Source organism: Cyanistes caeruleus, chromosome 18 (assembly GCF_971803275.1).
Source record: "Cyanistes caeruleus chromosome 18, bCyaCae1.hap1.1, whole genome shotgun sequence".
NCBI classification, from domain to species: domain Eukaryota; kingdom Metazoa; phylum Chordata; class Aves; order Passeriformes; family Paridae; genus Cyanistes; species Cyanistes caeruleus.
This window is the reverse complement of record NC_141718.1, coordinates 12,146,136-12,160,802: the sequence shown is the minus strand read 5'-3', so window position 1 is coordinate 12,160,802 and position 14,667 is coordinate 12,146,136. Positions and strand designations below refer to the sequence as shown.

Here is a 14,667-nt window from a genome sequence, read left to right as displayed (position 1 = left end):
GCCGCGCGCACCACCCCGCGCCCGGGGGGGACCGCCGGGAGAACGCGCTCCGGGGGCTCGGCCCGCCCCGCTCCGCCGCCCGCCCGCCGGTTTTACCTTCCGCGGAAAACCGGAACGGCCCCGCGGGCAGCACCCGCTGCTCGGGAGCGCGTTTCTGCCGCCTCCCTGGGCGCTCCCCCCCCGCCGGGCGGTGGGTTGGTACGGCCCGCGGCCGTTAGGGACCGTCGCGCAAGAGGCGCTCGGGGCGCGAGGCGGAGCGAGGGACGTGACGTCACGCAAGCGTAGTGATGTCATTGCGGCGTAACGGGCGGCCCGGGTGTCGTGCTGTCACCTGAGGGCGCCTCCTGGCACATGGGGCCACCAGGTGACGCCATGGGCTGTGTGTGACGTCACCGGGTGTCACGGGTCGCGTGCCAAGAAGTGGCACCTGGCTGGGGTCTCGTGCTGTGCCTGCCATTAGACGCTAGCCACAATGATGACGTCACTGTGTGACATCATCCCACCACGCTGCTTGGTGGCGTGTCCCGTGAGGTCACGGGAGGGGTGTCCCATGAGTGGCGTGACATGGGTGGGTGACTCAGGGGGGACATTGCATGGATTGGTGTCACATCGTGGGGGCGAGTCCCATGGCACTGCCACGTAACCCCTTCGTGCCCCTGAATGTCAAACCATCCCCATCCCCATCCCATCCCCATCCCCATCCCCATCCCATCCCCATCCCCATCCCATCCCATCCCAATTCCATCCCATCCCCATCCCCATCCCCATCCCATCCCCATCCCATCCCAATTCCATCCCATCCCCATCCCATCCCCATCCCCATCCCCATCCCCATCCCCATCCCATCCCCATCCCATCCCCATCCCCATCCCCATCCCCATCCCCATCCCCATCCCATCCCCATCCCATCCCCATCCCATCCCATCCCCATCTCCATCCCATCCCCATCCCATCCCTGCCCATCCCCATCCCCATCCCATCCCCATCCCCATCCCATCCCCATCCCATCCCCATCCCCATCCCCATCCCATCCCCATCCCATCCCCATCCCATCCCCATCCCATCCCCATCCCATCCCATCCCATCCCCATCTCCATCCCATCCCCATCCCATCCCCATCCCATCCCTGCCCATCCCCATCCCCATCCCATCCCCATCCCCATCCCATCCCCATCCCATCCCCATCCCATCCCCATCCCATCCCTGCCCATCCCCATCCCATCCCCATCCCATCCCTGCCCATCCCCATCCCCATCCCATCCCCATCCCCATCCCATCCCCATCCCATCCCATCCCCATCCCCATCCCATCCCCATCCCATCCCCATCCCTGCCCATCCCCATCCCATCCCCATCCCATCCCCATCCCATCCCCATCCCATCCCATTCCATCCCATCCCATCCCCATCCCATCCCATCCCATCCCCATCCCCATCCCCATCCCATCCCATCCCATCCCACCCCACGCCCGTAGGTTCCCACATCCCCCGTGAGGTCCCTGGAGCACCAAGTGACACCACAGGACACGGATTTGGGGACATTTAATGACCTCACAGGTCCCAAAGCAGCGAAGCACGCAGCGCAGCGGGGTCCCCACCCGGGGGGTCCCCACCCCCCCCTCCATCCCCTCCCCCAGCCCGGGGTGCCCATGGGGGAGGACGGGATGGGACAGAATCCATCCCCCCGGAGCTGTCCCTTGGAGAGGGGGGACACAAACGGGGTTGGGGTCACCCCTCACCCTCCCGGGGGCTGAAGCAGCGGCGATGGGGGCGAAGCGCGGGGTGGGGGTGCCGTGCCACCAGTAGCACCAAGAGGGAGGATGGGGTGACCCCACCCCGCTCCCCAGGGCGGCACAGCGGGGGTGGCCCGGGGGTGACACCCCGCCCGTGTCACGGCTCCGGGGGGGCCCGGCGCGGGGGGCTGACCATGCGGTAGGGGGGCTGGCCACTGCCACGCTTGCCACGGGGCACCCCGGGGGTCGCCGTGCTGGGGACACCGCTGCCCGAGCCGGGCTCTGGCTCTGCGGGAAGAGAGAAAAGGGGTGTCAGGGGTGGGATGGCACCCCCTGCCCCAAAAATCCCCAAATCAGCCTTGGGGGCTGTGGGTGTGCTGCCCCGCAGAAATGGGGCTCGTTGCCCCTCTGTGGCTCTGGGGGTCCCCACCCGAGGACCCCCCAGCTGGCACCCCTGCCTGGCACCCCCGGTGTGGAAAAGCACAGCTGGAATGGGAGGGGGAGGGGGGATGAGGGTGGGGGGCACCCGCTGTCCCCAGCTGGGCACCTGGCACGGGGGGGCTGGCACCAGGGGACCCCTTGGGACAACGGGAGCTCTGGGAGCTGCTCCAGTCCGAGAGGGTCCCCGTGGCCTCTGGTGAGCCCGGGGGGCTCCGTGAGTCTCCCTTGGCTTGAGGGGGTCTCCATGGTGTCCCTTCTCCAAGGATTTCCTTGAGCCTTGGGGAGCTCCATGGTCTCCCCTGGTTCCAGAGGGGCTCTGGAGCTTCCCTTGGCCTTGGGGGGCCTCCATGGGTCCCCTTGATCCAAGAGGGGTTTCCATGCTCTCCTTTGCAGTGAGAGGGGCTCCATGGTCTCCCTTGAACCCTGAAGAGCTCCCTTGGTCCAAGGAGGGTCTCCATGGTCTCCTTTGGAGTGAGAGGGTCTCTCCTTGGTCTCGCTTAAGCCTTGGGGAGCTCCAGAGTTTCCCTTGGCCCATGAGGATCTCCATGGTCACCTCCCAACCCAAGAGTATTCCATGTTTGCCCCTCTCAATCCAAGCGGCTCTCCACGGTTGCGTGGCTAAATCCAGGAGGATCTCCGAGGTTGCCCCTCTCAGTCCAGGCAGGTCTCCAGGCTCTCCCGTGGCCCCGGAGCTCTCTGTTGCCCCGTTCCTGGAGGCTGCAGCCCCCCGTGCTCCAGGCCCGCTCCCGGGGGTGCCGCGGCGCTCCAGGCTCATGCGGGGTGGGGCAGGGTGGGGTGGGGGTGGTTACCTGGCCAGATGATGGCTTCCAGCAAGGTGACCCTTCTAGCCAGGACCTCCAGCCGGGCCTGCTGCCGCAGGAGGGTTTGGAAGCTACTGGCCTGGGGGAGAGGGAGAGAGCAGAGCAGAGCAGAGCAGAGAGCGTTGGCCCCGCGGTGGGCATGGGACGGGGACACGGGACGGGGACACGGGATGGGGACACGGGATGGGGACACGGCACAGCAGGGGTGGCACAGCATGGTGGGGGCACGGCAGCGGTGCAGCCCCAGCGGGATGGGGGTGCCGGGGCATGAGGAGGGGGTGCCAGGTCTCCCAGGAGGGTCCTCCCGGTCTCAGAGGGGTGCCGGCGGTCCCCCATCCCTGTGGCTCCTTGGGGACAGTGGGGTCCCTTGTGCTGGCCCTGTGGCAGACGCTGCTGGCTTGATGTCCCTGACAGTGCCCTGATGGGGACACTGATGTCCCTGACCTGGGGGCACTCCCTCTGCCACCCCCAGCACACTGAGCTCAACAAAACATGGGGGGACATGTCCCCAACCTTCTCAGAGGGCCACCGGCTTGTCCCCAGCACAGACTGTCACAGTGTCCCTGCCTGAGGCGGGCAGTGCCCAGCTGGAGGTGAGGGTGGGGGACCCTGGTGGCCTTTTAGTGGTCCCATGTGCTGGCCATGATGCCACCATGTGGGTGGTGACATCCTGCATGGCTGATGTCATGATAGCCAAGGGCCACCGTGATGTCACGGGGGCCTGGTGACCAGGGATGGGGGTCACCCTGCTGTCCCTGTCCCCCCATGGCATGAGGAGGGGCTGCCAGGGGTCCCCTCCCTGCAGCTCCATGGCGTCACTGAGCCAAGGGCCACCGTGATGTCATGGGGACCCGGTGACCTGCTGGCAGGGGTGGGGCTCACCCCGGGGGTCCCCGTCCCCCTACTCACCGTAGAGCCCAATCATTGTTTCCAAGATTAAAACCCTCTCCGCTAAAATCTTCAGCGCCTCGCGGAGCTGGTGCAAACCCTCCCCCTGCGGGAGAGAGGGACGGGGTGAGGGGGGGCTGCACCCCAAATGGCCCCAGCCCACCCCCGGGGAGGTGGGGACCCAGGGACCCCCCGACTCACCACAACACCAGGGGATAAAGAGTGGGGGCACCCCGGGGGGGTCTGAGCCCACCCTGTGCCCCATCACCCTGTTGAGGTGACTTTGGCACAGCCAGGGACCCCTGGTGCCACTGTTGGGGTGCTGGGGATGAGACTTGGGCAGGGCTGGGGACCCCGAGGACATCACTGGGGTCCCAGGGACGGTGTTGGGGTCCTCCCGTACCTGTCACCCCCAACCCAACCCCTGTGCCCCCCTCCCGTCCCCGGTGTCCCCGGTGCCACTCACCCAAGTGCCCCTCTCGCCCGGCTCGCCCCGGGGGCCCGGCTCGCCCTGAAACACAGAGAGGAGAGGGCCTGGCAGCGGGGGGCACGGGGGGCTGCGGCCGGGGGGGGCCCGACCCACCCACGTACCTGCGCCCCGTCCTGCCCGCGGCTGCCCGGGTGGCCCTGGGGACCCTGCGGGGGGACAGAGCCCATCAGCACCCGGGGGGCACGGCCAGACCCCCAGCGAGGGAGATGCTGACAGACCCCACACACCAGATACCCCCAAACCTCCCCAGTGGCCACACACCAGGTCCCTCCATCCCAGCCCCCATCCCAGCCCCAATCCCAGCCCCCATCCCAGCCCAATCCCAGCCCAATCCCATCCCCAACCCCAACCCCCATCCCATCCCCAATCCCATCCCCAATCCCAGCCCCAACCCCAGCCCCAATCCCAGCCCCAACCCCAGCCCCAATCCCAGCCCCAATCCCAGCCCCAATCCCATCCCCAATCCCAGCCCCAATCCCAGCCCCAATCCCAGCCCCAACCCCAGCCCCAACCCCAGCCCAATCCCAGCCCCAATCCCAGCCCCAATCCCAGCCCCAATCCCAGCCCCAACCCCAACCCCAACCCCAACCCCCATCCCATCCCCAACCCCAGCCCAATCCCAGCCCCAATCCCAGCCCCAACCCCAGCCCAATCCCAGCCCCCATCCCCAATCCCATCCCCAATCCCATCCCCAATCCCATCCCCAATCCCATCCCCATCCCCAGCCCCAATCCCAGCCCCAACCCCAGCCCCCATCCCATCCCCAATCCCAGCCCAATCCCAGCCCCAACCCCAGCCCCAATCCCATCCCCAATCCCAGCCCAATCCCAGCCCCAACCCCAGCCCAATCCCAGCCCCAATCCCAGCCCCAACCCCAGCCCTGAACCCCGCCCCCCAAACACCCCCATGGCCCCCAGCCCCATTCTGGGGGTGGCTTTGGAGGTCGGGGGCACAATCTGGGGACACTGCCCACATCCACACCCCACGGCAGGTTCCCAGCTCCGTGTCCCCACAGAGGGACCCTGAGGACAGCAGCTTGGGGCCACCCAGCAGGAAAGAGGTGTCTGGAGCAGAGGTGGCCCCCAAACCTCTCCCCTGCATTGTCACCCCACCCTGACTCGGCCACCACAGGGGACACCCGGGGAGACAGAGCCTGTCAGAACCCCTGGGGGGCACGGCCAGACCCCCCCAGCTGGTGTCACCGAGCGGGGCTGGGGACACTCACCCTGTCCCCCTTCTCCCCGGGGGGCCCGGCAGCCCCGGGAGCTCCTGCTCTGCCCTGTGCGGGGACAAGGTGGGGACATCAGCCTCGGGGGGACGCTGGGGCTCAGCCCTCCCCGTGCCCCCCACCCCAGCACTTACATCGGCTCCTGGGGGCCCGGGGGGACCGATGGGACCTGGGGGGCCGGGGGGACCTGCAAGGAGAGGGGACACGGCTCAGCCCCGCCTTGGGGCACCCGAAAGCGTGGGGGGGTGACAAGGGAAGGGGGGGACACCCTCACCCATTGGCCCCACGGGTCCGGGGGGTCCCATGGGACCCGCGATGCTCCTGGTGGCTTCGGTGAAGGTGTTGGAGAGGACAGGGTCCCCTGGGGGGAGAACGGAGGGGGTTGTTTGGGGCCGGGCCCCCCGTGGCTCCCGGCACCACCTGGGGACACTGGGGGGACCACAGTCCCCTCCCCTGCTCACCCCCGTGTCTCGTCCCTGTCACCCCAATGATGGCAGGAGGTCCCCAGCTCTTCCCAGCGCCCCACACCTCAGTGTTGGCACCCCAATGCTGCCCAGTGCCCCACATCTCATCCCCGGGACCCCAGTGCCAGCCGGGGGGTCCCCACACCACCCCCAGCCCCCCAGCCTGGCTCTGCCCCAGCCCCCAGCCCAGCCCCGTTCTTGGGGACCCCCCCAGCCCAGCCCCCCCTTACTGGGCTCGGCCAGTCGGGGAATCGCCGGCCCCACAGGGGCAGGGGGGCCCGGGGGCCCGGGGGGCCCGGGTAACCCCTTCTCTCCGGGGAGCCCCCTGGCTCCATCCCGCCCGGGTGGTCCTGGGGGGCCGGGGGGACCTGCAGGGAGGAAGAGGAGGGTGAAGATTGGGGCGTGCCCAAAGCTGTGCAGCGCTGGAGCCCTTCGGAGCCCCCAGAACTGCTGCATGGACCCCCCGAGATCTGCCCACCAGCAAAGGGGGGGGCTCGGCTGGGCCAGGCACCAGGCTGGGGTCCCCCCACTCTGTCCCCCCTTACCTGGTGGCCCCACCGGACCCTTCACTCCAGGAATTCCCGAGGGTCCCCGTCCTCCCACGTCGCCCTTGGGGCCGGGGGGTCCCCTCCAGCCGGGTCTCCCTGCGGCACAGCAGCACCCTGAGGGTGGGGGACCCCCGGGGACAGCCCCTCGGGGTGCCCCCCGCCCACACCCAGAGCTGGGCTGTCCCCGTGGGTGGCTCAGTGTCACAGCTGGGGTGGGACAGCTTCGCTTTTCCCCCAAAGTGAGGGGTCCTGCACCCCCCCCGCCCCTCCCCCAAATAGTGACAACACCCCGGTGCGCTCCCAGCCCTGCGGGTGCTGTCAAATGTCGCTGTCACCCTGCCTTACCATCATCCCCGGGGCTCCCGCGGGCGGCTGGGGACCCCCAGAGCTGCCCAGCCTCGGGCCCCCTGCTCTTGGGGGCTGCCGGGGTGGGGGGCTCGGCCACCGCCAGCCGGGCCACCTGGCAAAGACACGGGAGGGGTGGGTGACAGCGGGGGGCACAAGGTGACCCCCCCAGGGCTCTTGTGCCCCTCAGGGGGTGCAGGGGGAGGTGGCCAGACCCCAAACTGGGACTTGCCTGCGCCTCGAGGGTGGCGAGCCGTGCTGTCAGCTCCCCGACACGGCTGCAGTTCAGACACCCTGCGGGGGGAAATCGGGGGGCACAGGCGGTGGGGTGGGGGGCACCCAGCCCCCGGTGCCCCTCCCGGCGGGGTTGGGGAGGGACCCACCTGAGAAGGCCGTGGGGTGCAGGGGGGGCCGGCGCGGGGCTGCGCTGGGGCGCCCGGTGTCCCGCAGGGTGAGGAGGGTGTGAGCCTCTGCCGAGGAATGGGGGGTCAGCAGGGGGGCACCCCCCTGTGGGGCATCGCCTCCAGTCACAGACCTGCCCCTTGTGCTTCCCTCCAACGTGCTGGGGGGTGCAGGGCCCCACCCTCGCTCTGGGTGAGCCTCAGACCCCCAATCCCACCCAGAACCCTGAGTCAGGATTGTCCAAACCCACCCGTGGTCTTCAACCAGACCCCCAAAACCCTCCATGACCACACAGCAGACCCCCCCCGACCCTCCAAACCCTCCCACGGTCCTTAACCAGACCCCCCAAATCTCCCCATGATCACCCCAAGTCTCAGCCCCAAACCCAGCCCCAGCTCCCCCCAGTTCCCCCCCTCAGCCTTGAACCCCATCTCCCCAAACGCCCCCAAGGCCCCCAGCCCCATTCTGGGGGTGGCTTTGGAGTGGGGGGCACATTCCTGGGGACACTGCCCACATCCACACCCCATGGTGGGGTCCCAGTCCCCTGTCCCCACCGAGGGATCCTGGGGACAGAGGCTTAGGGCCACCCAGCACGGCAGGAAAGGGGTGTCTGGAGCAGAGGTGGCCCCCGAGCCCCCCCACGCTGTCACCCCACCCCGGCACGGCCACCACCGTGCTGCAGGGGACAGCCCTAAGTGGGGCCAGATGTGGGGCAGGCGGCCAAGCACGCAGGGAGGAGGAGGAGGAGGAGAAAGAGGAGGAGAACGAGGAGAAAGAGGAGGAGGAAGAACCCCCCGCCTCCCCCAGTGCTGCTCCCACCCAGCTGCCTCCCGACTCCCCGTGTCACCCGCTGCCCTGCAGACCCTCGGTGCCACCCCAGGGTGTCCCCAGCCCTGGGTGCCACCTGCTGCCCTCACAGCTCCGGTCCCACAGAGCCAGGGCTGGGCTGGGACCCACAGTGGGGTCCTGGAGGAGAGGGAGGAGGAGGAGGATGTGGTGACAATGGGGACAAAGACCCCCCCCTGTCAGGAGCTGGCAGTGCCTGTCCCCCGCCCTGCCACGGCACAGCCTTGCACCCATTCATCCACGGCCCACATGGACCTGGCCACCCGTGGGTGGGGGGCTGCACCCCCCTCGTGGCCACTGCCCTGCTGAGGAATGTCCATCTGTCCATCCACCCACACCCCGTCCATTGACTGTTTCAGTTCCCATCCAGGCACATCCTATTCACTCCTGTCCCCCTGACTGGTCACCCACTGCCCACCCAGTGGGACCTCCATCCATCCATCCATCATCCATCCATCCATCATCCATCCATCCATCATCCATCCATCCATCCATCATCCATCCATCCATCCATCCATCCATCATCCATCCATCCATCCATCCATCCATCATCCATCCATCCATCCATCATCCATCCATCCATCCATCATCCATCCATCCATCCATCATCCATCCATCATCCATCCATCATCCATCCATCCATCATCCATCCATCCATCCATCCATCCATCCATCCATCCATCATCCATCATCCATCCATCATCCATCATCCATCCATCCATCCATCATCCATCCATCCATCCATCCATCCATCCATCCATCATCCATCCATCCATCATCCATCCATCCATCCATCATCCATCCATCATCCATCCATCATCCATCATCCATCCATCATCCATCCATCCATCCATCCATCATCCATCCATCATCCATCATCCATCCATCCATCATCCATCCATCCATCCATCCATCCATCCATCCATCCATCATCCATCCATCCATCCATCCATCCATCATCCATCCATCCATCCATCCATCCATCCATCCATCATCCATCCATCCATCATCCATCCATCATCCATCCATCATCCATCCACCCATCCATCCATCCATCCATCCATCCATCCATCCATCATCCATCCATCCATCCATCCATCCATCCATCCATCCATCATCCATCCATCATCCATCATCCATCCATCATCCATCCATCCATCCATCCATCCATCCATCCATCCATCCATCCATCATCCATCCATCCATCATCCATCCATCCATCCATCCATCCATCCATCATCCATCATCCATCCATCCATCCATCCATTCATCCATCCATCATCCATCCATCCATCCATCCATCCATCCATCATCCATCCATCATCCATCCATCCATCCATCATCCATCCATCCATCATCCATCCACACACCCACTGGTCCTTCTCCTCACCCACCCCCACCAGTGACACCATGTCCCACAGCCCCTCCCCACCCTGCCCAGGTCCCCCATCCACACCAGCTCCCACCTTCCTCGCAGTTGGCTCCGGCGTGTCCGGGGCAGCAGCGCCATTCCAGCGCCGTCAGTGTCCTGTAGGTCACCCTGTAGAGCGGCCGGACCACGGCGCGGTAGCTGCGGCGCAGAGGGGCAGCGCTCAGACCCGTGCTGGGGCCACCACAGCTGTCCCTGCTGCCAGGGGACCCCGGTGGCCGCGCTCACCTGCCCCCGCTGCAGGCCAGGGGCCAGCGGCAGCCCTGGAAGACCCTCTGGAGGAAGGTCCCGTTCTGGACGTGGCACGACACCGTCCGTGTCACCGTGTAGGAGCACCAGTTGCTGCAAGGGAAACCGCTGATGCCACCAGCCCTTCCGCAGGGACACGGTGGGGGCGCCGCCACCCGAACTGTCACCCTGGGAAAATCCCATTCCCGGTTTTTGGGGTGCCCATGGGGGAGCCCTGCCCTGACACGTTGTGGGGAGCTGGGGCCCCACATTCCTGCTGCATTCCCGGCATGGCGCTGGCGCCGGCTGGCCTGGAGCGGGGCCCGGAGCCCCCCCGCACCCCCAGCCCACCCCACACAAAGGCTCCTTTCTTCTGCCCCACATGCCAGGCTCTGCCCACCCCCTCCCCGGGCACCCCAGCCTCAGTTTCCCCCTGCGGAGGGGGACACACCAGTGCCGTGACACACCGAGTGTCTGTGTCCCCGCGGCAGGAAGGACTCGCCGTACCCTCGGCAGCTCCGAACTCAAAGGCTGCACAATTTGGGTCAAAAAATGAGCTTTTTGGGACCGCTGCAGCGCTGCAAAGGAGGGAGGCGGTGGCAGCGGGGACAAGCGGGCGCCGCGGGGGGACAATTGTCTGGGAGGTGCCGGAGGCGGGGGGGACAGCGGGGTGGTACAGGGCTTTCCGGCTGGGCAGCGTCCCAGGCGGGCACCGTGCCAGGGCCATGGAAGCGCAGAGCCCGCCAGGGCTGTCGCCACGCTCCCGCTGCCACCCTGCCGTGCCACGGGGGTCCCGGCTGGCATCGTCCCCCTCGGAGGGACAGCCAGCTCCTGGGCGGTGCCAGCTCCAGCTGTGGAAATGCCTGTTGGGATGGGATGGGATGGGGATGGGTCCCGGCTCGCTTCCCGAGGGGAATGCCCTCCCAGGAGCGGGGCAGGAGCTGGCAGGCTTTGGCATGTGAGCGCCCGCGTGGCCTGGAGCGACCCCGGCCCACCCGGCTCCGCAGCGGCACCGAGGGGCTCCGGGCTCTGCTGCCAGCGCTTGTGCCCACCCGGGGAAAAGCCCACACCACGTTTGGCTCCGAATCCCACTCCCATTCCCAAAATCAGCCGCTTGGCTTTGTGCCCCCGACTTCGGGCACGTGGGATCGTGCGATTCGTCAGGGAGGGATGGGGTGGATGGGGTGAGCGCTCGTGGGTGCTGGCTGGTGGCCTGGGGGGTCCCGGGGGGACACGGCAGGGTTGTGCCAAGGCGCCGGGGGCTTCCTGGGCTTGGCCGGGAGGGGAAGGGGAAATGAGGCGGCTTCTGCCCGTCGCCTCACCGAGCCGAGCGGAACCGGGAGGTCCCGGCAATCCGGTGCCGGAGACACGGCCAGAGACAAGGGTTTCCTGTAAACACCACCCCACACCACCGCTGCGGCGGGACAGCGAGCACAGCCCCCCAGAGCACCCACAGACCCCCGGAATGGGCCACCTCCAGAGGACGGGCAGGACCCTGGGGCTGGGGACATTCGCTCTTCACCAACTCCAGCACTCCCACCATGCCCAGCATTCCCAGTAGTCCCGGCACGCCAAGGCAGCCCCAGGATCCCAATACGCCCAGGCAGACCCAGCAGCCTCAGCATGTCCCTGTACGCCCAGGCAGCCTCAGGAGTTGCGGCAGTAGCGCCAGGATGCCCAGCAGCCCCAACAGCCCATCCCAGTAGCCCCAGTAAGCCCAGCCCCAGTATGCCCAGGCAGCCCCTGGATCCCAAAATGCCCCGGTAGCCCCAGTACCTCCCTGCACCCTGCTGAGCCTGGCAGCTCTGATCCCCCCCAGTAGGTCCAGTTAGACCCAGTAACCCCCCAGTAAGTCCTGCCGGTCCCAGGAACTCCCGGCCCCAGGAAGTCCAGCTAACTCCAGCATGGCCCAGTACCCCCAGCCTGCCCCTCCCTGGAGTGCCCAGCAGCCGGTGCCCCCCGGTCCATGGTGCCCCCACAGAGACCCCCAGTACCCACAGAACGCCGTGCCTGATGCCCCCAACAGCCGACAACCCCATGCCTGATACCTTGGACCCCTGGCACCCCAAGATCCCCGGAGTCTCCCAGGTGCCCACATCCCTACGTCCCTGGTGTCCCGGGTCCCTGATGCCCCCGGTGCCAAGCCCTCGGTACCCGGTACCCGCCGGTGCCTGGTGCCCCCCGGAACCCCCCCAGCCCAGCAGGCGATGCTGCCCCGTGCCCGGTGCCCCATCCCCGTGCCCGGTGCCCCATCCCCCTGTCCCCGGTGCCCCATCCCCGTGTCCCCGGTGCCCCATCCCCGTGCCCGGTGCCCCATCCCCCTGTCCCCGGTGCCCCATCCCCGTGCCCGGTACACCATCCCCGCGTCCCCGGTGCCCCATCCCCCTGTCCCCCATCCCCATGTCCGGTGCCCCATCCCCGTGCCCGGTACCCCATCCCCGCGTCCCCGGTGCCCCATCCCCGTGTCCCCGGTGCCCCATCCCCGTGTCCCCGGTGCCCCATCCCCGTGCCCGGTGCCACATCCCCCTGTCCCCGGTGCCCCATCCCCGTGCCCGGTGCCCCATCCCCGTGCCCGGTGCCACATCCCCGTGTCCCCGGTGCCCCATCCCCGTGCCCGGTGCCCCATCCCCGTGTCCCCGGTGCCCCATCCCCGTGTCCCCGGTGGCGGTACCTGCGGGCGGCGGGCGGCAGCAGGGCCGGGCTCCAGGCGGCTGCGGGCAGCGGCAGCAGCAGGCAGAGGTTCAGGCAGAGCCCCAGGGCTGCGGGCAGAGCTGCGGGCAGGGCCGGGCGGCGGCAGCACCCCCGGCCCCCGGCCATGCCGCTCCGCGGGGCTCGGCGCTGCCCGGCCACCGGCACCGAGCGGGAGGCGGGGGAGGGGAGGAGGAAGGAGGAGGGGGAGGAGGAGGAGGAGGAGGAGGGATGGAGGAGGGATGGAGGAGGGACCCCCCGCCTGCCCCCCCGCCTGCTCCCCCTCCTTCCGCCCCGCCGGCACAGGGGTCCCGCTGGCGGGGCGGACACGGGGTGCGGGGGCAATTTGGGAGGCTGGGGGGACAAACCGGCCCGGGGGGAGCAGGAACGGGGGCCAGGGGAAGGCTCAGCCCGGGGAGGGGGCGCGATGCGCGGCTGGGCCCGGCTGTGGGACAGCGGTCGCGGTGGGAGCGGCCGGGGAGCGCTGTGAGCGTGGGGACACACGCGTGTGCAGGACCCTGCGTGTGCCTCCCTGTGCGGGCGCGGGCTTTACACACAAAATTCGCATTTGTCCATTGTATTGCACACTTTTACACACGGAGAACCCTCACGCGTGTGCACACCCAGGTGTGTGTGTGCCTGCGTGTGTGTGCAGGGCCAGGGCGTGTGCTCACCCACCCACCCTCCTGCCTGTCCGCCTCTTTGTCCGTCCGTCTGTCTGTCTCCTGCTGTTCTTCCAGCTGCCTCTGCCATGTGTGTGCGTGTGTGTGGTCCCTGTGTCGGGGCGTGCAAGGAGACCGTGTGTGTGTGTGTGTGTGTGTGCATGGGTGTGCGCGGGTGGTCCCCACCGGGGAGCCCTGCAGACAGTCTGTCTGTCTGTCTGTCTGTCCGGCTGTCTGGGGGCACATCCCTGCAGCGGCAGCACCCCGGGACCCCCCACCCTGTCCTCTGTGGAGTGTGGGTGGGGGTCTCACCAGCACATCCCCCCCACCCTGCCCCCGTGCTGGGGACACAGGAGGAGCCGGCTCTGGAGCGCTCCCCCCGGGGACCCCCAGCCATGGGTGTCCCTTGGTGCTCGGGGTCCCCTCCGGCCCCCCCGGCTGTCCTTGAGGCGGGACCCACGTGCTGTTTACCCTCGTGGGTGCCGCAGGAGCCGAAGGTCACCCACGCTCCTGCTCAGACTAAACAGGGCTGCGGCGGCCGGGGGGGCCCGCGGGTGGGGCCGGGGGTTCTGCAGGGGGGGTGCTCGTGTGTGTCCCCACACTGATGTAGGGCCCCGGCTGCACAGCATCCTGTCCCCAAGGCCCTAAATGACACCCGCCCGGCCCTGGGGACCCCCGCCATGGTCACCCCCTGTCTGATGGCTGAGACCCTTCAGGGCTCCTGGGGGGGGGCTTCGGGTCCCTGTGCCATGGCCCTGCCCCACCTCGGTGTTCCCATCACATCCCCATGTCCCTGCTCTGGCTCCAGGTGCCCATGCCGTGTCCCTGCCCTGGATTTATGTCCCCATGGCATGACGCAGCTGTCCCCATGCTGTGTCCCCACCCATGGGCTCTAGGTCCCATTTCCAGATCGCTGTCCTGTCTCCGTGTCCCCATCCCATCCCCACGTCCCCGTGCCGTGTCCCTGCCCGTGCCAGCCCCACGCGACACCCAAGCACAGCTCATTGCACCGATGGCCCCTGCCCGTGAGGGCTGGCACCGTGGGGACAGCAAGGGGGACGGGTGGGTGTCCCCATGCCCGACCCCGCTCCTCCGGGACCCCCTTCACGTGCCCGAAGCCACCAGGTGGCACTGAGAGGTCATCGCTGCCCGGCCCCCAAGCTAACCCTAACCCTGCCCCCAAATCTGTCCCTCCAGGGGTAAAACCCCAGTGTCAACTCCCCTGTCCCCAAATCTGTCCTGCCATGGGCACAACCCTGACAGCTCCCCTGCCTCCAGGTCTGTCCCTTCGTGGTCTCAGCCAGAGTCACAACTCCCATCCCCAGGTCTGTCCCCAGATCTGTCCCTTGGCAGGCAGAGCCATGAGCCCTTGGGCTGAAGGTGCCTGTATTTTATATATAAATTTATATTTGTATGTATTTATATATACACACACATTTATATTTATAGATTTATA

General features: G+C 67.6%; 1 protein-coding gene across 4 annotated transcripts; it reads right to left on the bottom strand.

Annotated features, from left to right (window-relative positions):
* Positions 1-1,788: 1,788 nt before the first annotated feature.
* On the bottom strand, positions 1,789-12,745 carry EMID1 (EMI domain containing 1). Of its 4 annotated transcripts, XM_086856084.1 has the most exons (16): positions 12,533-12,745; positions 10,329-10,439; positions 9,862-9,975; positions 9,671-9,774; positions 7,340-7,426; positions 7,189-7,250; positions 6,957-7,071; positions 6,609-6,707; positions 6,294-6,431; positions 5,874-5,960; positions 5,734-5,786; positions 5,597-5,650; positions 4,473-4,517; positions 4,348-4,392; positions 3,903-3,987; positions 1,789-2,019 (listed from the first exon to the last, which is right to left on the bottom strand). In XM_086856084.1, the coding sequence occupies exons 1-16, from the start codon at positions 12,676-12,678 to the stop codon at positions 1,889-1,891; spliced, it is 1,476 nt and encodes a 491-aa protein (XP_086712210.1). In that variant the 5' UTR covers positions 12,679-12,745; the 3' UTR covers positions 1,789-1,888. The 4 variants fall into 4 exon arrangements, with proteins under 4 accessions (XP_086712210.1, XP_086712211.1, XP_086712208.1 ...); XM_086856085.1 differs by lacking the exon at positions 10,329-10,439; XM_086856082.1 differs by lacking the exon at positions 12,533-12,745 and having other exon boundaries at positions 10,329-11,799.
* Between the last annotated feature and the right edge of the window lie 1,922 nt (positions 12,746-14,667).

Excerpts from the sequence above, each read along its gene's own strand:
- EMID1 (XM_086856082.1), bottom strand. The coding sequence starts at position 10,819 with ATGCCAAAGCCTGCCAGCTCCTGCCCCGCTCCTGGGAGGGCATTCCCC. Across the intron at positions 7,072-7,188 it reads TCGCCACCCTCGAGGCGCAG|GTGGCCCGGCTGGCGGTGGC; the intron begins GCAAGTCCCAGT and ends TGTCTTTGCCAG. Across the intron at positions 6,708-6,956 it reads CGGGAGCCCCGGGGATGATG|GGAGACCCGGCTGGAGGGGA; the intron begins GTAAGGCAGGGT and ends GCTGTGCCGCAG.